The sequence below is a fragment of the Pelobates fuscus genome, chromosome 6 (genome assembly GCF_036172605.1).
Source record: "Pelobates fuscus isolate aPelFus1 chromosome 6, aPelFus1.pri, whole genome shotgun sequence".
Taxonomy (NCBI): Eukaryota; Metazoa; Chordata; class Amphibia; order Anura; family Pelobatidae; genus Pelobates; species Pelobates fuscus.
The window spans coordinates 232,268,153-232,286,988 of record NC_086322.1 but is presented as its reverse complement, the minus strand read 5'-3'; the positions used below and the strand labels follow the sequence as shown (position 1 = coordinate 232,286,988).

The 18,836-nt window shown below is 42.0% G+C and overlaps 1 protein-coding gene across 1 annotated transcript in view; it reads right to left on the bottom strand.

Annotated features, from left to right (window-relative positions):
- Positions 1-18,836, bottom strand: part of NPEPPS (aminopeptidase puromycin sensitive) — a 144,177-nt gene that overhangs the window by 34,661 nt on the left and 90,680 nt on the right. The window contains exons 12-15 of the mRNA XM_063458839.1: positions 14,357-14,417; positions 14,135-14,244; positions 13,930-13,993; positions 13,478-13,617 (exon numbers count right to left, since the gene is read on the bottom strand). Of these exons, the coding sequence (XP_063314909.1) occupies positions 13,478-13,617; positions 13,930-13,993; positions 14,135-14,244; positions 14,357-14,417 (375 nt within the window). The remainder of the gene's footprint in view (positions 1-13,477; positions 13,618-13,929; positions 13,994-14,134; positions 14,245-14,356; positions 14,418-18,836) is intronic.

Here is an 18,836-nt window from a genome sequence, read left to right as displayed (position 1 = left end):
ATGCCCATCTCAATGGAAATCTGCAGGCTTTGTAAAATGGGAGAAAAAAAAAAAAAGGCACCCTCAACACAAATAATTTAATCAAACTAAAGTGCTATAAAGGTTCAAATTGTGGGGGGCGGAGCTTAGCCACTGAACGGAGCGGTCGCAAGTGCAGCGAGCTCCGGCACCAAACGAGACAAATCGACGGCAAAAACTGCAAATATAGCCCTCACAAACCTAAAAACCAACAGCCAGAGCAGGGGGGGAAAAGGGCAAATCCTTCCACTGACAGATGCCCTTTTTATACCGCCAGACGGGACGGAAAACACACCGCACAACCAAGGCCTATTCAGACTACAGGGCCTTCGAAACGGTGTTCCACAACGCGGTCGTCTCCACAGCCTTACCGCCCACGGAGAACACAACCACCGATCTGGCAAACATGGAACAAAAATCCCAGCGGACAGCAACAGGTGCGTGCAAAGATACCCAAAATATCAGCGCTATGCTCCAGCGCACCGCGGCCCCGAAAATGTCGGCCACTCATGACCCAGACACTGGCTCTACATGCTCGGAGCTCGCCATGGGGAACACCCTAGACCAACCACCACCCCAGGGCACACAGGCTGACCCTGATGCGCTGGCACCAGCCACCAAACTGAACATTAAACTGCCTACTGGAACTAAAACAAATGTCCGCAGCAGACATGGCCTTAATGAAAACGGCGGTCCAGGCAGTCACAGACCGAGTGAAGACCACTGAAGAGGACATCATAGACGTTCAAAAAGAAGTGAGAGGCCTTAAAGAAACAGTGTTCCAATTAAAAGGTTCACACGCAATCCTGATCAACAAGTTGGATGCAGTAGAAGAGAGAAGCCGCAAAAGCAACGTGAAAATTAGGGGCATCCCAGATGAAATAAGCCAGGCAGAGCTGCCACACTATATCAGACACTTGGTCACCACCATATTGCCACATGCACAGGCCAAAAAATTAGCTATTACAGGGATATTCTGTATCCGCAAATCACCACATGGAACCCCACTAGGACTGTCCCTTTTGTACCAAGGGGATGAGGAGCCCCAGTGGCAGCCACCTGACACCAATGACTGCCTTTCATCCCACAGACAAAAGTCACTAATGATGCCATTGCAGTTTTAAGCGGTTTTAATTTGGTTTTAACTTGTTTTACACGTTTACTGCTTTTCAACTAGCCTAGCAAACAACTAGGTTCCTCTGTAAGGCACACACCCATACGACCTCTCCCTGGCTTACAAGGTCACCATAACAGCAAAGATCCACGCACCAATACAACCACTAACGGACAGCACACTACACAGAAAACCACTATCATGACAGGGCCAGCACCAGGGCCGCTAGCATGTTTTTCCCTACCCTCTACCTCCCCTGAACAAACGAACACTGATACACAGTGTTAGTTTGTTCGTCTGATTTTTCTATTCATTCATTAGTCTGTCTGACGAATAAATGAATAGATTAAATTCCCGTTCGCATGTCCAAGTGTTTCACTGGGCATGTGCGGGAATCTCACAGTCTGTCTAGTGTGGGCAGATGACGTATTCCACAGGGACTTCATCCACCCACACAAAGATAGCGGCGCCCTAAATAAAGATCGGGGCAGAACATAAAGAATAATAAATAGGTAATATGGGGGGCTTAGGGACATTTGGGGGTGACTAAGGGGTCAATTGGATGTAGTGGAGGCGGGTTAAAAAAAAACAACAAAAAAAAACGGGATTCGGCATGACAGTGCCGCTTTAAAGTTGTAATTCACTTTGAATTCTCACGTTAGTAAATAACTGGGGGGTTTTAAGCCCCTACTATAGCTATGGCCAAGACATCTAAACACAACAATTCACACCAGCAATGAGAAATGTGATTTACTGGAAGAGGACAGTTTATTCTCTCAGCCAATTTACCAGCCAGCCATTGCAGCTCAGGCTAATGCTTCCTCATTAGCTCTTGCAGCAGAGAGACATAAGCTTCTGGGGACTCATTTAGCATAAAAAACAAAAAAAACTGTTTAATGCTGAATGGAAGGAGAGTATCAGAGGAATAGACACCATAACCCCTTCAAGGAGTTTAATCAGTTACAATAACCACAGTGTCCCTTTAATTACCTAGCTACAGTCAAAAGGGGATAGTTTTTGTGTAATATGCATTTGGCACCAACTGAAATCAAAGTAAGTGGTATTGTTGTAATTCATATTGTCTGTATCATTACAAAGCAAACCATTTAAATTGTAGTTTTGACAGTGATAGAATCTGTTCTTTTGAGCTCAAAGATTAAATTCAAGTTAATGATGTTGACACTTGAGAATTGGTCAGCAAATGTTTTAAAACAGGTCTCGACAAAGGCATCAGATCACCATGGTGACTAGAAATTTCACCCTGGCTTCTGGGATTTGTTAGCCCTTTGGCTAAATCATGAAGGTGGCGGCTTAGAGAGCTTAGTAGACAGTTGCCCTGGGATGCATAGAGGCAGCCAACTCAGGGAGCATTGTAGCTGGCTGCACTGTGCTGCATGAAGGCGGCCAGCTGGGGCAGTGCGCAAGAGAGCAGTAATCTTCCTGCAGCTCCTTCGCGCTGAATAGTGATGCTGGAAGACGGAATATGTCACTTCGGCCCGGCATCACTACAGACAGCACACATGGAGCAGAGAGGATCTGCAGGTAGATTACTGCTCCCTCGCACGCAGAATGAGAGAGCAGCCCCAATGAACCCCAGGGAAAGATCCACTCAGCTCTCCCAAAGGGGGTAGAGAGTGTAGAGAGTGAGCGTGTCAAAGATCTGGGTACTCATCGAAATGTGAATACATATTTGTGTTCCTGGCCCTATAGTGCTCATTTAATCTGTAGTGGTTCTGGTGACAGTATCCCTTTAAGAATTTTATATTTCCCATTGTAAATTTAATTTCGCTAGTTTTAAAAAAAAAAAAAAAAAAAAAAAAAAGAAAGAAAGAAAGAAAGAAAAAAGGCTAACACAGGCCCCCCTTTTTATTTTAAATTTTAGCTGTTGCTTTTCTTTATATATTAAATTTTGTTTTTACATTTAAAGATAAAGCATCTCCATATTAGGAGTATAACCAGCGATCTTTTCATAAGTGACAGAACAGGAACTCTCTTAGGGGATGAGGAAATATAGGATAAATTAGCGAGGAAGTAATACACAGAAACTTGATGATTGAGAATTAACGTTTGGAATACAAATCCCATACATAAAAATATATATATTTTTTATATAAAAATATTTTTTATATAAATATAAAAATATATATATATATATACCTATTTGCACATCTATATCGGTCTGTCATAAACAAAAATGTATATATACAAAATATTGATATGTTCTGCTGTACATGACAATATTCGGCAAAATCGAGTTTTATTTCCCTAGTCTATTTTTTTTATTATTATTTTTTTAAATTGGAATATGCAGCATATTGAATGGCATGCCAACGTGACAATTGCCATGTAATAATCTTTCTTCATGTATTTTCTATGTATGGATACTCTTGTAAACGCAGTGTTTTGTTTTATTTTTTTGTCCCCTAGTGACATGAAATGTTTTCTTCTTATTATTTCCATTGCCATGTCTTGAAAATACTCGATAAAACATGAAGAAAAAACAAAAAATAAAAAAAATAAAAACATTCTTACAAAAAAAGAGACATCAATCATGCCAGATAATTCCCATAAGCAATTTATCTTTTGAAACCCCAAAGTATTAAGTTAAAACAATAATATGGTAGCCATCAACCATATAGTTAAATACCTAGCATATCAATACATACTTATACAAACTAGACTCAAAGACATTAAGTTATGAGCAAGGGGAGGGGGAACAGGACAGCCGAGACATTATCTATTACAGTAACAAATAGGGGGCTCAATTAGATTGGAAACTTTAGTAACCAACATTGCCATATCCATCAACATTTTTCATTAATGCTGCCGGGCAGAATGATACCCCTTTTCCATTTGAGTCAGATGTCTAATTTGATTAATTATAACTTCAGTTCTTAAAATGTCAGATTGGCACAATTTAGTAGCTATAATCTTCTTTAAAGCCAGTATGCATTGTATAAACATAGCTTTATTCTTTTTCGATAATATATCTAAATCCATATGGAACAGAGCTCTCTCAATCATTGGTGAAATAATGATTGCTACTAGTTACATTGGAGAGAATACAAAAAAGTATCTATCCAAGTCTGTTTGAACTTTTTACAACTCCAGCATATATGACTGAATGTCCCTTCAGTCTCTTTACATCTCCAACATAATGGCTTAAGTTCTGCGTTGAATTTTGCTATTCTTACTAGGACCATATACCCACGCATCATGATTTTATAATGAAATTCAACCCATATTTAAACAGTGGGTTATCTTACTAACTCCATCCAAACTACTTATTAATTCTTCTAAACCGTATTGAGAGTTCAGTTTCGTTTGCTATGCCCAAAGGATTTTAGTTCCTAAGTTTTTTTCAAGTCCTCCAATATGCTGTACCATTTGCTCATAACTATTTTGCCATTCAAAATTAGAGAAATGTTATGGCAAGTTTTATTACTATTATAAATAGGAGTTCTGAGAGAATTAAAAGACTCAATCATAAAATGCATATTCATTAAGATGTTGAGTTGGAGTTTTTATTCCATATTCAGTAATGAATTCTCTTACTTTATAGATTTTAAAATGTGCCCAATTATTAAGTTAAAGATATGGGATATTACTTTTTAGAATATCTAAAAAAGCAGAAGGTAATAATTTATCTTTCATACATATACGGCTTTTAAAAGTTATCCAAAATCCATTGTAGGGATCGACCGATATTGATTTTTTAGAGCCGATACCGATATAATTTGCCGATATTCTGTACATTTACCATTTTGGAAAATAAAAAACTATTTCTAAAGGTAAATGCACAAAATACACATGCCACGTGTAGTGGATGCAGTGTGTTTAGACAGGGGAGCTGTGTATGTGTGTGTAGTGGATGCAGTGTGTGTGTAGCGGATGCAGTGTGTGTATAGCGGATGCAGTGTGTGTGTAGCGGATGCAGTGTGTGTGTAGCGGATGAAGTGTGTGTGTAGCGGATGCAGTGTGTGTGTAGCGGATGCAGTGTGTGTGTAGCGGATGCAGTGTGTGTGTCAGGATCGGGACAGGGATCCAACACGCAGAGTACAAACAGGTACAGGATACGTATACCGGACCTTAGAATGGCCGGACTAACGTACGGAGAGTATAGAGAATGGTCAGAGACAAGCCGAGATCGAGGGAACGAGAGGACAGGTAAGCGAGGAACAAGCCGGGTCAAGGATAACAGAGGTAAACAGAGTAAGTCAAACAAGCCGGGTCGGAACCAAAGGGATAACAGAAAATACCAGAGCACTGTGTGACTAGACAGGCTAGAACCACGACAGGGCAATGAGCAAATGGGAGAAGCAAGTTTAAATACCCTGGCTCGGAGAGAGAGACACGCCTCCGACGAGATCTGATTAGTCTCTAAAGGATTGAGTGACAGGTCGTTCCGGGCTGGCGTCATGACGTCGGTTTCCGGACGTCCTGCTACAAAAGGAAGTGACTCCCTCGCGGCCGGCGTTTACGTGACCGGGAGGACCGCGAGGAACAGATGAAACAGCCCGTCCGGAGGGATAGACGTCTAAGTCTCTGCCTCTCTCGGAGGTAGAGACTTCAAGTACCCTGACAGTACCCCCCCTCTCAGATACGCCCACCGGGCGGAAGGAAGCGGGACGAGATGGGAAGCGGGAGTGAAACGCCCTGCGGAGACGAGGAGCATGAACATCCTCTTGAGGTACCCAACTCCTCTCCTCAGGACCATATCCCTTCCAATCGACCAGATATTGTACTCTCCCCCGGGAGATTCGAGAATCGATAATAGAGTTAACCTCATACTCCTCCTGACCCTCCACCTGAACAGAGCGAGGAGAGGACGTTGTGGAGGAAAATCTGTTGCAGACTAGTGGTTTCAGCAATGAAACATGAAATGAGTTAGGGATGCGTAAGGCAGTTGGAAGAGCTAGACGATACGCAACTGGGTTAATCCGAGTCAGCACCCTGTAAGGTCCAATATAACGAGGGGCGAATTTCATGGAAGGTACTTTTAAACGGATGTTTCTTGTACTCAACCATACTCTATCACCTGGAACAAACACCGGAGCCGCCCTTCTACGTTTATCGGCGTGTTTCTTAACCAGCATAGAATTGTGCAGAAGAATTTGTCGAGTCTGATCCCACAACTTCCTCAAATTGGCAACATGAACATCAACCGACGGTATCCCTTGGGAAGGGGAGGCCGAGGGAAGAATAGATGGATGAAAGCCATAATTCATGAAGAAGGGGCTTGAATGAGTAGAATCACAAACGAGATTGTTGTGTGCAAACTCCGCCCAAGGAATCAAACCAACCCAATCGTCCTGGTGTTCAGAAACAAAACAACGTAAATATTGTTCAATTTTTTGGTTGGTGCGTTCAGCAGCTCCGTTAGACTGAGGATGATAGGCAGAAGAGAAATTCAATTTGATACCCAGTTGAGAGCAGAAGGACCTCCAAAAACGGGAAACAAATTGGGAACCTCTGTCAGATACAATTTGGGAGGGTATCCCATGTAAACGAAAAATCTCCCTTGCGAATATCTCTGCCAATTCGGGTGAAGACGGGAGTTTAGGCAGAGGAACGAAGTGAGCCATCTTGGTGAATCTGTCAACCACGGTGAGGATGACAGTCTGTTTTTTAGAGATAGGCAAATCGACAATGAAGTCCATAGCTAAACAGGACCATGGTTTCTCTGGAACCTCTAAGGGATGCAGAAATCCACATGGAAGCGTATGAGGTTGCTTAGTCTTAGTACAGACCTCACAAGTATAGATGAAATCTTTAATATCCTTACGCAAAGCAGGCCACCAGAAATCTTTGGAGATTAAAGCATACGTCTTGCGAATGCCAGGATGCCCAGCTACCTTGCTGTTGTGGAAACACCGCAACACTTCCAGTTGGAGAGCCGGAGGAACGAAGTGTCTATCCCCAGGAGTCTGTTTAGGAGCTAGATGTTGTAACTTTATGATCTCGGTAAGCAACGGAGAATGAATCCTGAGATTCGTGTTAGCGATGATATTACATTTAGGAACTATCGAGGAAAGGACTGGCTCAACTATAGTGGACGGTTCATATTGGCGAGATAAAGCATCGGCTTTGGAGTTCTTAGAACCAGGTCTATAAGTAAGCGCATAATTGAAGTGAGTCAGAAATAGGGACCAACGAGCTTGCCTGGCGGATAGGCGTTTAGCCTCCCCAATATAGGACAAGTTCTTGTGGTCCGTTAAAATAGTAACAGGATGTAAGGTCCCCTCTAATAAATGCCTCCACTCCTTAAGAGTCATAATGACCGCTAACAGTTCCCTGTCACCGATGTCATATCTGCTTTCAGGACCAGATAGTTTCTTAGAGAAAAACCCACAAGGGTGTAACGGTTTGTCCACACCTAACCTTTGTGACAGAACGGCCCCTACTCCCGTCTCAGAGGCATCGAACCTCGAGTAGGAACGGCAGAGTCGTATCAGGATGAACCAAAATTGGAGCAGAAGCAAAAAGTTCCTTGAGCGTCTTGAAAGCAACAAGAGCCTCAGTAGACCAGGTCTTAGTATTAGCCCCTTGTTTGGTCATATTGGTAATAGGCGCAATAATAGAAGAGTATCCCTTAATAAAGCGCCTATAATAATTAGAGAAACCAATAAACCTCTGAATAGCCTTGAGTCCCTTAGGCAATGGCCACTCTAAAATAGATTGGAGTTTGTCAGGATCCATCTTAAAGCCTTCACCAGAAATCACGTACCCAAGAAAGTCTATCTGAGACTGGTCAAAACTGCATTTCTCCAATTTACAGTATAGGCCATGTTGCAGAAGTTTGAGCAATACCTTTCTGACTTGTCTGTGGTGGGTCTCAATCTCCCTAGAGTGTATAAGTATGTCATCCAGGTATACAATGACACAATCATGTTGAAACTCCCTAAGAACTTCATTGATCAAATCCTGAAAGACTGCCGGAGCATTACAAAGACCAAATGGCATAACCGTGTATTCATAGTGACCATAACGGGTATTGAACGCTGTCATCCACTCGTGACCATCCTGGATTCTCACCAAGTTATACGCCCCTCTGAGATCTAACTTGGTGAAAATTTTAGAGCCCTTTAAATGATCAAACAGCTCGGTAATCAAAGGAATGGGATAGGCATTTCTGATGGTTATCTTATTCAAACCTCGGTAATCAATACAAGGTCTCAAAGTGCCATCCTTTTTTTTAACGAAAAAAAAACCAGCCCCGGCGGGGGAAGAGGATCTCCTAATGAATCCTTTTTCTAGATTCTCACGAATATATTCCTCTAGAACTGAGTTCTCTTGAGTGGATAGAGGATATACATTGCCCCTCGGAGGCATAGTACCAGGTAAAAGCTTAATTTTACAATCAAATGACCTGTGTGGAGGTAAGGTATCGGCATTCTTCTTATCGAATACTGCTTTTAAGTCCTGGTAGATGAACGGTATCTGTCCCTCTGTAGACTGAGTGGAACTACCCGGTGTGTTTATTACAGCCAATGGGGAAACCCTGCGTAAACACTTCTCCTGGCAGCCCTGACCCCATGAGAGTATCTCCCCTAACTCCCAAACGATAATAGGGTTATGGCTTTTTAACCATGCGTACCCCAGGACTATGGGGACCGAAGGGGACGAAATGAGCATAAGTGATAAGTTCTCCTCGTGTAAGATACCAACAGTTAAGTTAACGGGTATAGTCTCACGGGAGATAACAGGCTCAAGCAAAGGTCTACCATCTATGGCCTCAACGGCCAAGGGTGTATCCCTTAACTGGGATGGGACAGTGTGTTTAGTAGCAAAGGCTTGGTCGATAAAATTCTCAGCAGCTCCGGAATCTATCAAAGCCATAGTCTTTAGTACTCCCTTCTCCCAAGTTAAAGAAACTGGTAGCAGAAGCCTGTGATCCTTATAATTATGAGTAGAGGACAAAATAGAAACACCCAAGGCCTGTCCTCTAGAGAAACTTAGGTGCGAGCGTTTCCCGAACGATTAGGACAATTCAGGCGTAAGTGACCTCTGACTCCACAATACATGCATAATCCCTCTCTTCTCCTGTACTGTCTCTCTTCTTCTGAGAGGCGAGTATTGCCTATCTGCATAGGTTCAGGAAACAGTGAGGTAGTGGAATCAGGACCTTGAAATGCGGGAGCTAATTTAAAGGAAGGTCTAAGGTTCCTCTCTCAAGTGTTTTGTCTCTCTCTTAAACGCTCATCAATACGAAAAATGAACGAAATTAAATCCTCCAAATTTTCAGGGAGTTCTCTAGTAGCAACCTCATCAAGGATTACGTCTGATAACCCGTTCAAAAATACATCTATATAAGCCTGCTCATTCCACTTGACCTCCGACGCCAGAGACCTGAACTCTAGTGCATAATCCACGAGAGTTCGGTTCTCCTGTCTCAGGCGCAACAGTAATCTGGCTGCATTGACCTTTCTACCAGGGGGGTCAAAAGTTCTTCTAAAGGCAGCTACAAAGGCATTATAGTTATATACTAACGGGTTATCGTTCTCCCATAGTGGGTTGGCCCATCTCAGAGCTTTCTCAATGAGTAAGGTAATAATAAATCCAACCTTTGCCCTATCTGTAGGATAGGAGCGAGGTTGTAATTCAAAGTGGATACTGATCTGGTTAAGGAAACCACGACACTTCTCAGGTGAGCCACCATAACGTACTGGTGGTGTAATACGGGAAGAGGCACCTACAGTGGCTACCTCTAGGCCTGAGCTCACAGGAGAAATAGAAGTAGTACGCGTCTCCTCTGGCGGGTTATTAGCACGAGACAATAACGCCTGTAGTGCTAGCGCCATCTGATCCATTCTGTGCTCCATGGCTTCAAACCTAGGATCAGAAGGACCAAGCTGACTGTTTGTACTTGCAGGATCCATTGGCCCTGTCGTAATGTCAGGATCGGGACAGGGATCCAACACGCAGAGTACAAACAGGTACAGGATACGTATACTGGACCTTAGAATGGCCGGACTAACGTACGGAGAGTATAGAGAATGGTCAGAGACAAGCCGAGGTCGAGGGAACGAGAGGACAGGTAAGCGAGGAACAAGCCGGGTCAAGGATAACAGAGGTAAACAGAGTAAGTCAAACAAGCCGGGTCGGAACCAAAGGGATAACAGAAAATACCAGAGCACTGTGTGACTAGACAGGCTAGAACCACGACAGGGCAATGAGCAAATGGGAGAAGCAAGTTTAAATACCCTGGCTCGGAGAGAGAGACACGCCTCCGACGAGATCTGATTAGTCTCTAAAGGATTGAGTGACAGGTCGTTCCGGGCTGGCGTCATGACGTCGGTTTCCGGACGTCCTGCTACAAAAGGAAGTGACTCCCTCGCGGGCGGCGTTTACGTGACCGGGAGGACCGCGAGGAACAGATGAAACAGCCCGTCCGGAGGGATAGACGTCTAAGTCTCTGCCTCTCTCGGAGGTAGAGACTTCAGGTACCCTGACAGTGTGTTTGTGTAGTGTGAGTGGCGTGGATGCAGTGTGTGTTTGTGTAGTGGATGCAGTGTGTATTTGTCTAGTGTGTATATAATGAAAGCAGCGTGTCTGTGTAGTGTGTGGGTAGTGTGCGTAAAGTGAATGCAGTGTGTGTAAAGTGAATGCTGTATATACTAAATGCAAAGTGTGTGTGTTTGTGTAGTGTGTGCATATAAGGAATGCAGAGTGTGTGTATTTGTGTTGTGTGTATAGTGAATGTAGTGTGTTTATATTTTGCAGAGTGTGTGTGTTTGTATAGTGTGTGTATATAATGCAGAGTGTGTGTGTAGTGTGCATTATATAAACACACTACACAAACACACTGCATTATATAAACACACTACACAAACACACTGCATTATATAAATACACTACACAAACACACTGTGTATATAATGCAGTGTGTTTGTGTAATGTTTATATAATGCAGTGTGTTTGTGTAGTGTGTATATAATGCAGTGTGTTTGTATAGTGTGTATATAATGCTGTGTGTGTGTGTGTGTGTATAATACAGTGTGTTTGTGTAGTGTGCATTATATACACACACTATACAAACACACTGCATTATATATACACACACACTATACAAACACACTGAATTATATACACAGTGTGTTTGTGTAGTGTATGTGTATGTGTATAATAATAGTGTATGTGTGAGGGGGCATTTTTTAATAAAATTTTTTTTTTATTTTTATATTATTTTTTTTTTTATATATATATTTAATTATTATTTCTTTTTTGTTGTCCCCCCTCCCTGCTTGTTTCCTTGCCAGGGAGGGGGGGATATGTTAATCCCCGGTGGTCCAGTGGCATTAGTTTAGCGAGGGGAGGGGGGGTGGGGTGGGCAGCAAACGTTTACTCACCTCCCAGCAGCTCCTCCAGCTCCCCAGTGTAAATCTCGCGAGACCCGCGGCCGTCAGAGCTGGCCGCGGGTCTCGCGAGATTTACACTGGGGACCTGGAGGAGTTGCAGGGAGGTGAGTAAATGCTTGCTGCCCGCCCCCCCAGGACCGCCGGGCTTGTAATGAGCCTGGCGGTCCTGGGAGGTATTATCGGCATCCCTATTGGCCGATACCGATATTGCCGAAAATACCGAATATCGGCCGATTATATCGGTAAAACCGATAATCGGTCGATCCCTAATCCATTGCAATTTCTAGTAATCATTGAAAGTTGATATTTTTGAAGTTTTCTGAATTTATCATAATGTAGCCATACTAAGTATTCCAGATTAGACATTCCTGCTTGTTCTTGTTCTATGTCATACCAGCTTTCGTCTTTATTTTGCTTATACTGAAGCTTAGAGAAATAACAGCATACTAGCCTCTGCATTGCGTTCCAAACTAGGCATATTTAGACCCCTCCCCCACCCGTTATGACTAGAAGAAATAAAAAAATGTTTTAGCTAATCTAGGGATTTTTAATTTTTTTATAAAAATCGGGCCAGACAAATCTATTAACATTTGTCTGGAAAATAAATCAATATAATCAAAATATGTAACTTAATTATAACATGGCATGTGCCATGATTTCTGCATTAGAGCCTGTCAAACAGTTAAAGGAGCACTATAAGGTCAAGAACACAAACATGTATTCCTGACCCTATAGTGTTAAAACCACTATCTAGCCCCCTTGGCCTCCCTAATGATAGTAAAATCTTACTTGTATTCAAGTCTGAAGCTGCTGCCCCTGCCTGTGTACTTCCTCTGACATCATCAGAAGTGGTGGCCTGACCCAACCACAATACTTCCCCATAGGATTGGCTGAGACTGACAAGGAGGCAGATCGGAGGCAGATCAGAGGCAGAGCCAGCACAATTCAAACACAGCCCTGGCCAATCAGCATCTCTTCATAGAGATGAACTGAATCAATGAATGAGGAAAGTTCAGTGTCTGCATGCAGAGGGAGGAGATACTGAATGTGTGGATGCATTTTAGGCAGCCATGACCCAGGAAGGATCTCCAACAGCCATCTAAGGCGTGTCCAGTGACGTTATCACTAGGCTGTAATGTAAACACTGCATTTTCTCTGAAAAGATAGTGTTTACAGCAAAAAGCCTGAAGGTAATGATTTTACTCACCAGAACAAATTCAATAAACTGTAGTTCTGGTGACTATAGTGTCCCTTTAATGTTTTATATAATGTATTTTTATTTTATTTGGTATTTCAATTGCACTTTATTGAAATATTTGGTATAATGGGTACAGAGGGAAAGTGGGGAGGGGAAAAATAGGAGCAACAGTAAACGACAATGTCAAACACTGTATTTGTTATCAAATAGCAATCTGCATTATCATTCTGTTCTGCTACACCTTCACCAGGTTTTTCTTCTTTGTTGCTTAGTGCACACCTGCCATGCAAACACCTCTCAATTAGCTGTAATACAGCTCATTGAGAACTCTGTAATTGGACAGCAATGCATACAGACAGCTGGTCTGCAAGGTTTTTCAATGAGAAGCCTCTGATTGAACCTTATCTGTTCCAGATAAGGAAGAGTGCTTACTGTAGCTGCAGATATTGGACTTTAACCTATTCCAAATCTTCTTTACTCCTAAAAAATAAATGCAAATATATTACATAATTTATGCAAAATTGTAAATATTTTTTTCTTTTATAGATGCCCCTGTGGAGCAAGAACTAGCCAAGAAATGCACTACATTCTCTTGAGAGTATGTATTACAAACCACTGAGGAAATAAAAACAATGCAACCTATTAATAAGAATAAAAACATTTTAAATATATTTTTTGGGCACCGTTTTACTTTAAAACAAGGACACCCTTAAAATGTTGCCAAAATAACACCTACACTGATGGGGAACCTACTGTGCATCATTTCCCAGCTTTCTTGAAGTAGCTCACCTTTACCCACTGGTCTGGTCTCACGCCCTCCAATACTATGGTCGTCTCTGGCTTGTCCATCAGGATCTTTAGTTTGGAAGAGGATGGGGCTTCACAGGTGCAGATATTGATCGGTACCATCCATTGTGGACAGTCCTCACCTGAGTGAGGGCAATAGGAGGGTGTTATATGGAGAGAGGGGCAGGAAGCTGACCCGCCAACCTATCATTGAAAGAAGTAAACAAGGAGATTTGAGAAGTAGAAAGAGAGGAGGTAAGGACAGGTTTGAGCAGCTCTAGAAGAGCAGAAGTGCCACCACCATTATTACTACACAAAAATATGGTTGCAAGAGTTTAAGTGCAAATTGCACTTCAGAAATACATTGCAACCAAAGTGTAGTTCTACTTCAGGTGGTGTTTGTGAACCCACTAAAAACCACCCATATCCCGTCACAAGAGACTGGCAGCTCTTACCAAGGTGCGGGCCACTGGCACAAAACTTCTTTTGAGACAATTTGAGTACTCTGGAGTCTTCATTCTGTAAAAGTAGATTTATTCCACAGACAATGAAACAAACATCCCCATAAGCACTTACGGGTCCTAAAAAAGGCCATGTCACTTTGTTTTAACATTTTTATATATGCAGATGTCACACCCCACGGCCTGCGCAACTAGTTACCTGCTCTGAATCCACATATATTAGTGGGAATCCCATCTGCTTGGTCCAGGTGCTCATCACAGCAGCAATTGGCTTCCCACTGGCTTGCTCTAGAGACTCCCACAGGTCCTCTATAATCACAAAACCAAATATAAACAGTTTTCTGTATACAAAAGCAGAGGAAGACTAAAATCTTTATTGAACTTGTCATGAAATTAAGCTACGAAATATGACAAGACATACCTGTAGAAGCGTTCTTTTCTTGGAATTTGGTGAGGTATTGGTTCATGCCCTTCCGGAAATCCTGCAAAGAATAGAGTTTGGCAAAAAGATTACTAAAGGTACAGAAAACATTATATACAGAGTACATCTACATTTCATAATGAATATTCTCTCTCTTGAGAGATATAGATAGATAGATTGATATAGATATATTAGGCAGGGCAGAATTGCATTAGGGGGCTTAGATTTATGAGTGCCACTCCCTCTGCTTGCATTAAAAATAAAAGGACATTTGGCTCTAGGCTAACAACCAAAACAGCCAAGTAAAAAAAAAAAAAATTAATTTAAAAAATAAATTATTTTTATTTTTTTTAAAATGATGAAAACAGACATTTTTACTCACCGTAAATGTTTATTTTAATATGGGGGCAGTATGTATGGGTTGTGCTTCCTAATTGGTGCAAGCATCTGCAAGATAGGGGATTAAGACCCTTTACCCTATAAAGGGCTTCCCCCGGCAATCCCACCTCAGTTGTAGCAAGAATACACACCTAAGCCACACACTGTAAGCAAAATTGTAATTTAGAGGAAGGGAGATTTGTACTGCCACCATATTAAGAAAATAATTTATAGTGAGTAAAAATTTCATTTTTTCTTACATATGGTGGCAGTACGTATGGGATATAGCAAGATTTCAAATCGGGTGGGCCTTCTGCCTAAACAGATAAAAGCACCTATGCCCTATCGCAATTTTAGCCTGAAAATGCCTGACGTTTTTTAAGGTGCTAAAAGCTGACCAAGAAGCAGCCTTGCTGATTACTTCGGGTGAATCAAGAGCTTTTCTCTGCCAACGAAGTGGCCATTGCCTTTGTGGAATGTGCTGGGAAAGACGCTGGCAAATCAAAACTACTGAAGCATAGGCCATGATTGACGAAATAATGAGAAACAGAATTACGAGAGGCTTCATTCCCCTTAAAACTTTCATAGAAGTTGACAACAGGTGATCTGATCTTCTGAATTCGGCGGATATTGATAGGTACATCTTTTTTTTAAACTCCAGAATATGCCATCTAGTTTCAGCGGGGAGGTGGCATAATTATAGAAGGATGAGCTAATTAACGACCCTAAAAGATAACTCTGGAAGAATTAAAGTTTTAGGATGAAACGACTTTTATCCTGATGGAATATAAGAAATTCCACTGAAAAAGATATATCCTGAAGCTTGCTTACTTTTTTGGCAGAGGTAATGGCCACTAATAATGCTTGTTAAACTAAGCATATTAAAAGGAACCACCTCCAAAGTAAAAGGGGACCTGAAAGACTGAAGACAGATCCCAGGAGGGAAACAGAACTTCCTGGGTGGCATAAGAAGCCTATTTATTTAAAGAAACTTCTAACCAGTATATACGAAGACCAAACCCTTTTCAGAAAGAACTTCGGGAATACAATGTGGTCTTAACGTGGAAACGTTCAGCCTGTGGAAGTGTTAATTTGAACCAACCGGACAAACTGACTATAAGACAATGACGTTCCTTACAACAATGTAGAAACTCTACCCAAATCCTCACAGTTAGAGGCGGAACGACTGGAAGATTATACGCAACAAGTGGACTGACTCATGAAGACTCAGGAGATGAAGGATCCACCTTGCAGTTGCCATACCGTCTTTAAGTACCTATTCAACACTTCCAGCAGGATATCCTGTCTTCCCAAAGTGTTTTCGAGATGGGAAGATCCCTAAACTTGAATGTCATCTCCACAAAGGCCGAAAACTGGCTTGTGTTTGGGCAGTACGGAAAGATTACAAAAAAAGGAAAGAGTTAGCGCTTAATAACAAGATAAGGCAGCAACTTAAAAAGGGAATCCCTCAAGACCCTTTAAATACAACAATAAAAAAGAAAGAATAAAAGCTGCGCCAAATAGTCCAAATACAAAAAGTCTTAGCTGAATAAATGTTCTTTAGCTAAAATAGTCTGTATAATGCTGGATCAGGAACAATGTCCTTGCTGTCCTTCCCCAGGTGGATCCAATAATATGAAAAGATAAAACAGATGACCAAATAGTGTAATATGTTCACTAGGGTATAACAGATGATAAAAGAAGATAATATTGCACTCACATTTGATAGAGCTATAGCTAGCTCTAGTATGGAAAGCGTACAGCAGTATGATCCCCGCTTATGGGATATAATGCAGCCTTCTTTCTTCAAGGATAAATTGGCCACTCAAGGAGAATAAAAGACAACCAATAGTGCTCACTGTATAAAATGGTATAGAAATAAAATATATAAAATGGTACTCACAAGGATGGAGCAGGCAAACTGCTCCTTGGTGATAGCGTAGGTGGAATAATCCCCACTAAGGATTTACTTGGAGTCCAGGATAATAAAAAACTCCAGGTAAAAATCCGAGTATAAAGTGTATATAAAGATAATTGGCACAATAAAAAGTGACCAAAAAAAGCTTTAATAGGTAAAATACACAATATAAATGTCCATAAACGCATTTCACCTATAATGGCTTTATTTATCCTGGACTCCATTGAATGGTACCCCAGTTATCTACCCCAAAGGGATGAAGGGCTGAGTCAACCCTGCAGGGGAAATGAACCTGTGAACCCCAAGGGTTGAACAAGGTCTAAACCCACTGAGCTGCAGAAATGCAGGATTACGCCTCCAAGCTTCTTGGCGTCCGAAACGCCTACTCATGACAGACCTATTTCTACTTGTCTTGAGGCAGAGTTTTTTTCCTTTTTCGACATATAACATCGGTTATAAAAGATACCCCTTTTCCTAATGGGAGTAAACAGGGGACCGAAAAGGACGCTGATCTGCTGTCCAAGCTTAAGCCACCAGTATATAATAGGAAACAGCAGATCAACCCATGATCTTGGTCGTCATTGTCAAATTCATATAAAGTATGTGACAATCACAAATAAAATAGGAAACTGACAAGCTGCTTATCAGGAGATTTAAATAACCTCCATTAACGATTGTAAACAAAGTTATAAGTTTTGGACACCGCTGCACCTGCCAGCAAAGACCCATACCGAAACCCAGCAGTCTGGAAAGAACATCTGCAAGAGGTCTCAGCCTTCTTAATGACTGGGTTTTTAAAGCAGTTACTTCTGCGGAATTTTATGGATTCCCAGTGTACCTGGGGATGTAACATTTACCAATTTGATGGTAAACATATTAAATGCCGGGACAGAAAGGCTCTTAACACAAAGTGTTCCCATTTCTGCACATAAGAAAGACATGGGTTTTGACAAACAGATAACTCTCAAAGTTTAGCAGATTTATCCTGCCCCGTGACCGATTCATTCCTAAGAATCTGCTCAGTACATCAGGTGGGAACCAACTCCACACAGTATGATGAACCAGACATGTCTTAAGAAGAGGTTGATAAACATTCACCAGACATTAGAAGTAATCTCTGCGGAACAACTCAGGCAGAGCAGCTGATACACTATTTGATTCTCTATAAGAATTCAAAGATAGGAACGATTGCATATTCTCTGCTTAATTTTACCCAAGAAATTGCAGCAGCTTGGTCACATTTATAAACCTCAGAACCATATTAAGGGGAGTAGCACAGATACAATAAGCAAAAGCCTTGTGTATAGCAGAGGCATTCCACCGTGTACCAACAGTCCATTTTGCACATGCAGTCCACTTTCTGCAAAAAATTCCATCCATAACTTGCAATTTAAATCAGAACAGATTTTCAAAGCAAAGATCAGCTAATCTTACCTTGAAAACCTCTGAGCCATGTGGGGATTGGTGACACGGGGAACCCTTTTGACTAGCATCCTGCTGCCAGAGGTAACAGCACAGTGATCCGCACTCGGCGGTTTCCCGGAACTTCGATGGAATACAACACCACCCAGACGTGCATTCCACCACTGTGCGCAGGCGCACGACCTGTAACATAATGAAGACGACCACCGGCCCTCCCATACTCACCAAGCCAGTACACACTCGGCGCAAAGTTAAACAGAAAGGGCTCCAGAAACTTCCACGGACAGAGCCATGCCGCTCAGCCTACCACCCGGGTGGCTATCGGGCTTTCACCCCCAGACAGCAACCTGTGTGCCTCATCATTAACAGACGCTTGACCCGTCCCTTGCTGGGACAAGGAAGAACTGGGGTGGGTTTGCCGGTGGAAGCCCTTTATAGGGTATAGGGGAGGGACTTTTCTTAATCACCTATCTTGCAGATGCTTGTCCCAATTAGGAAGCACAACCCATACGTACTGCCACCATATGTCAGAAAAACAAGCACATGTTTCTTTTATGAATGAACCAGGTTACATTGGCTTAATACAGAGTGTGACAACTGTGCCTTACCAGACACCTACTAGAGTAATGTGGTAGCAGTGTAGTGGAGAAATACAGAGCCACCCTGTATAAAGCTTACTTTGGAAATTGTAGCACTGCTCAGTTCGCTCACAGACCTTCACTTATATTGTTATGGGCAAATGCAAATATTACAAGTTTTAGA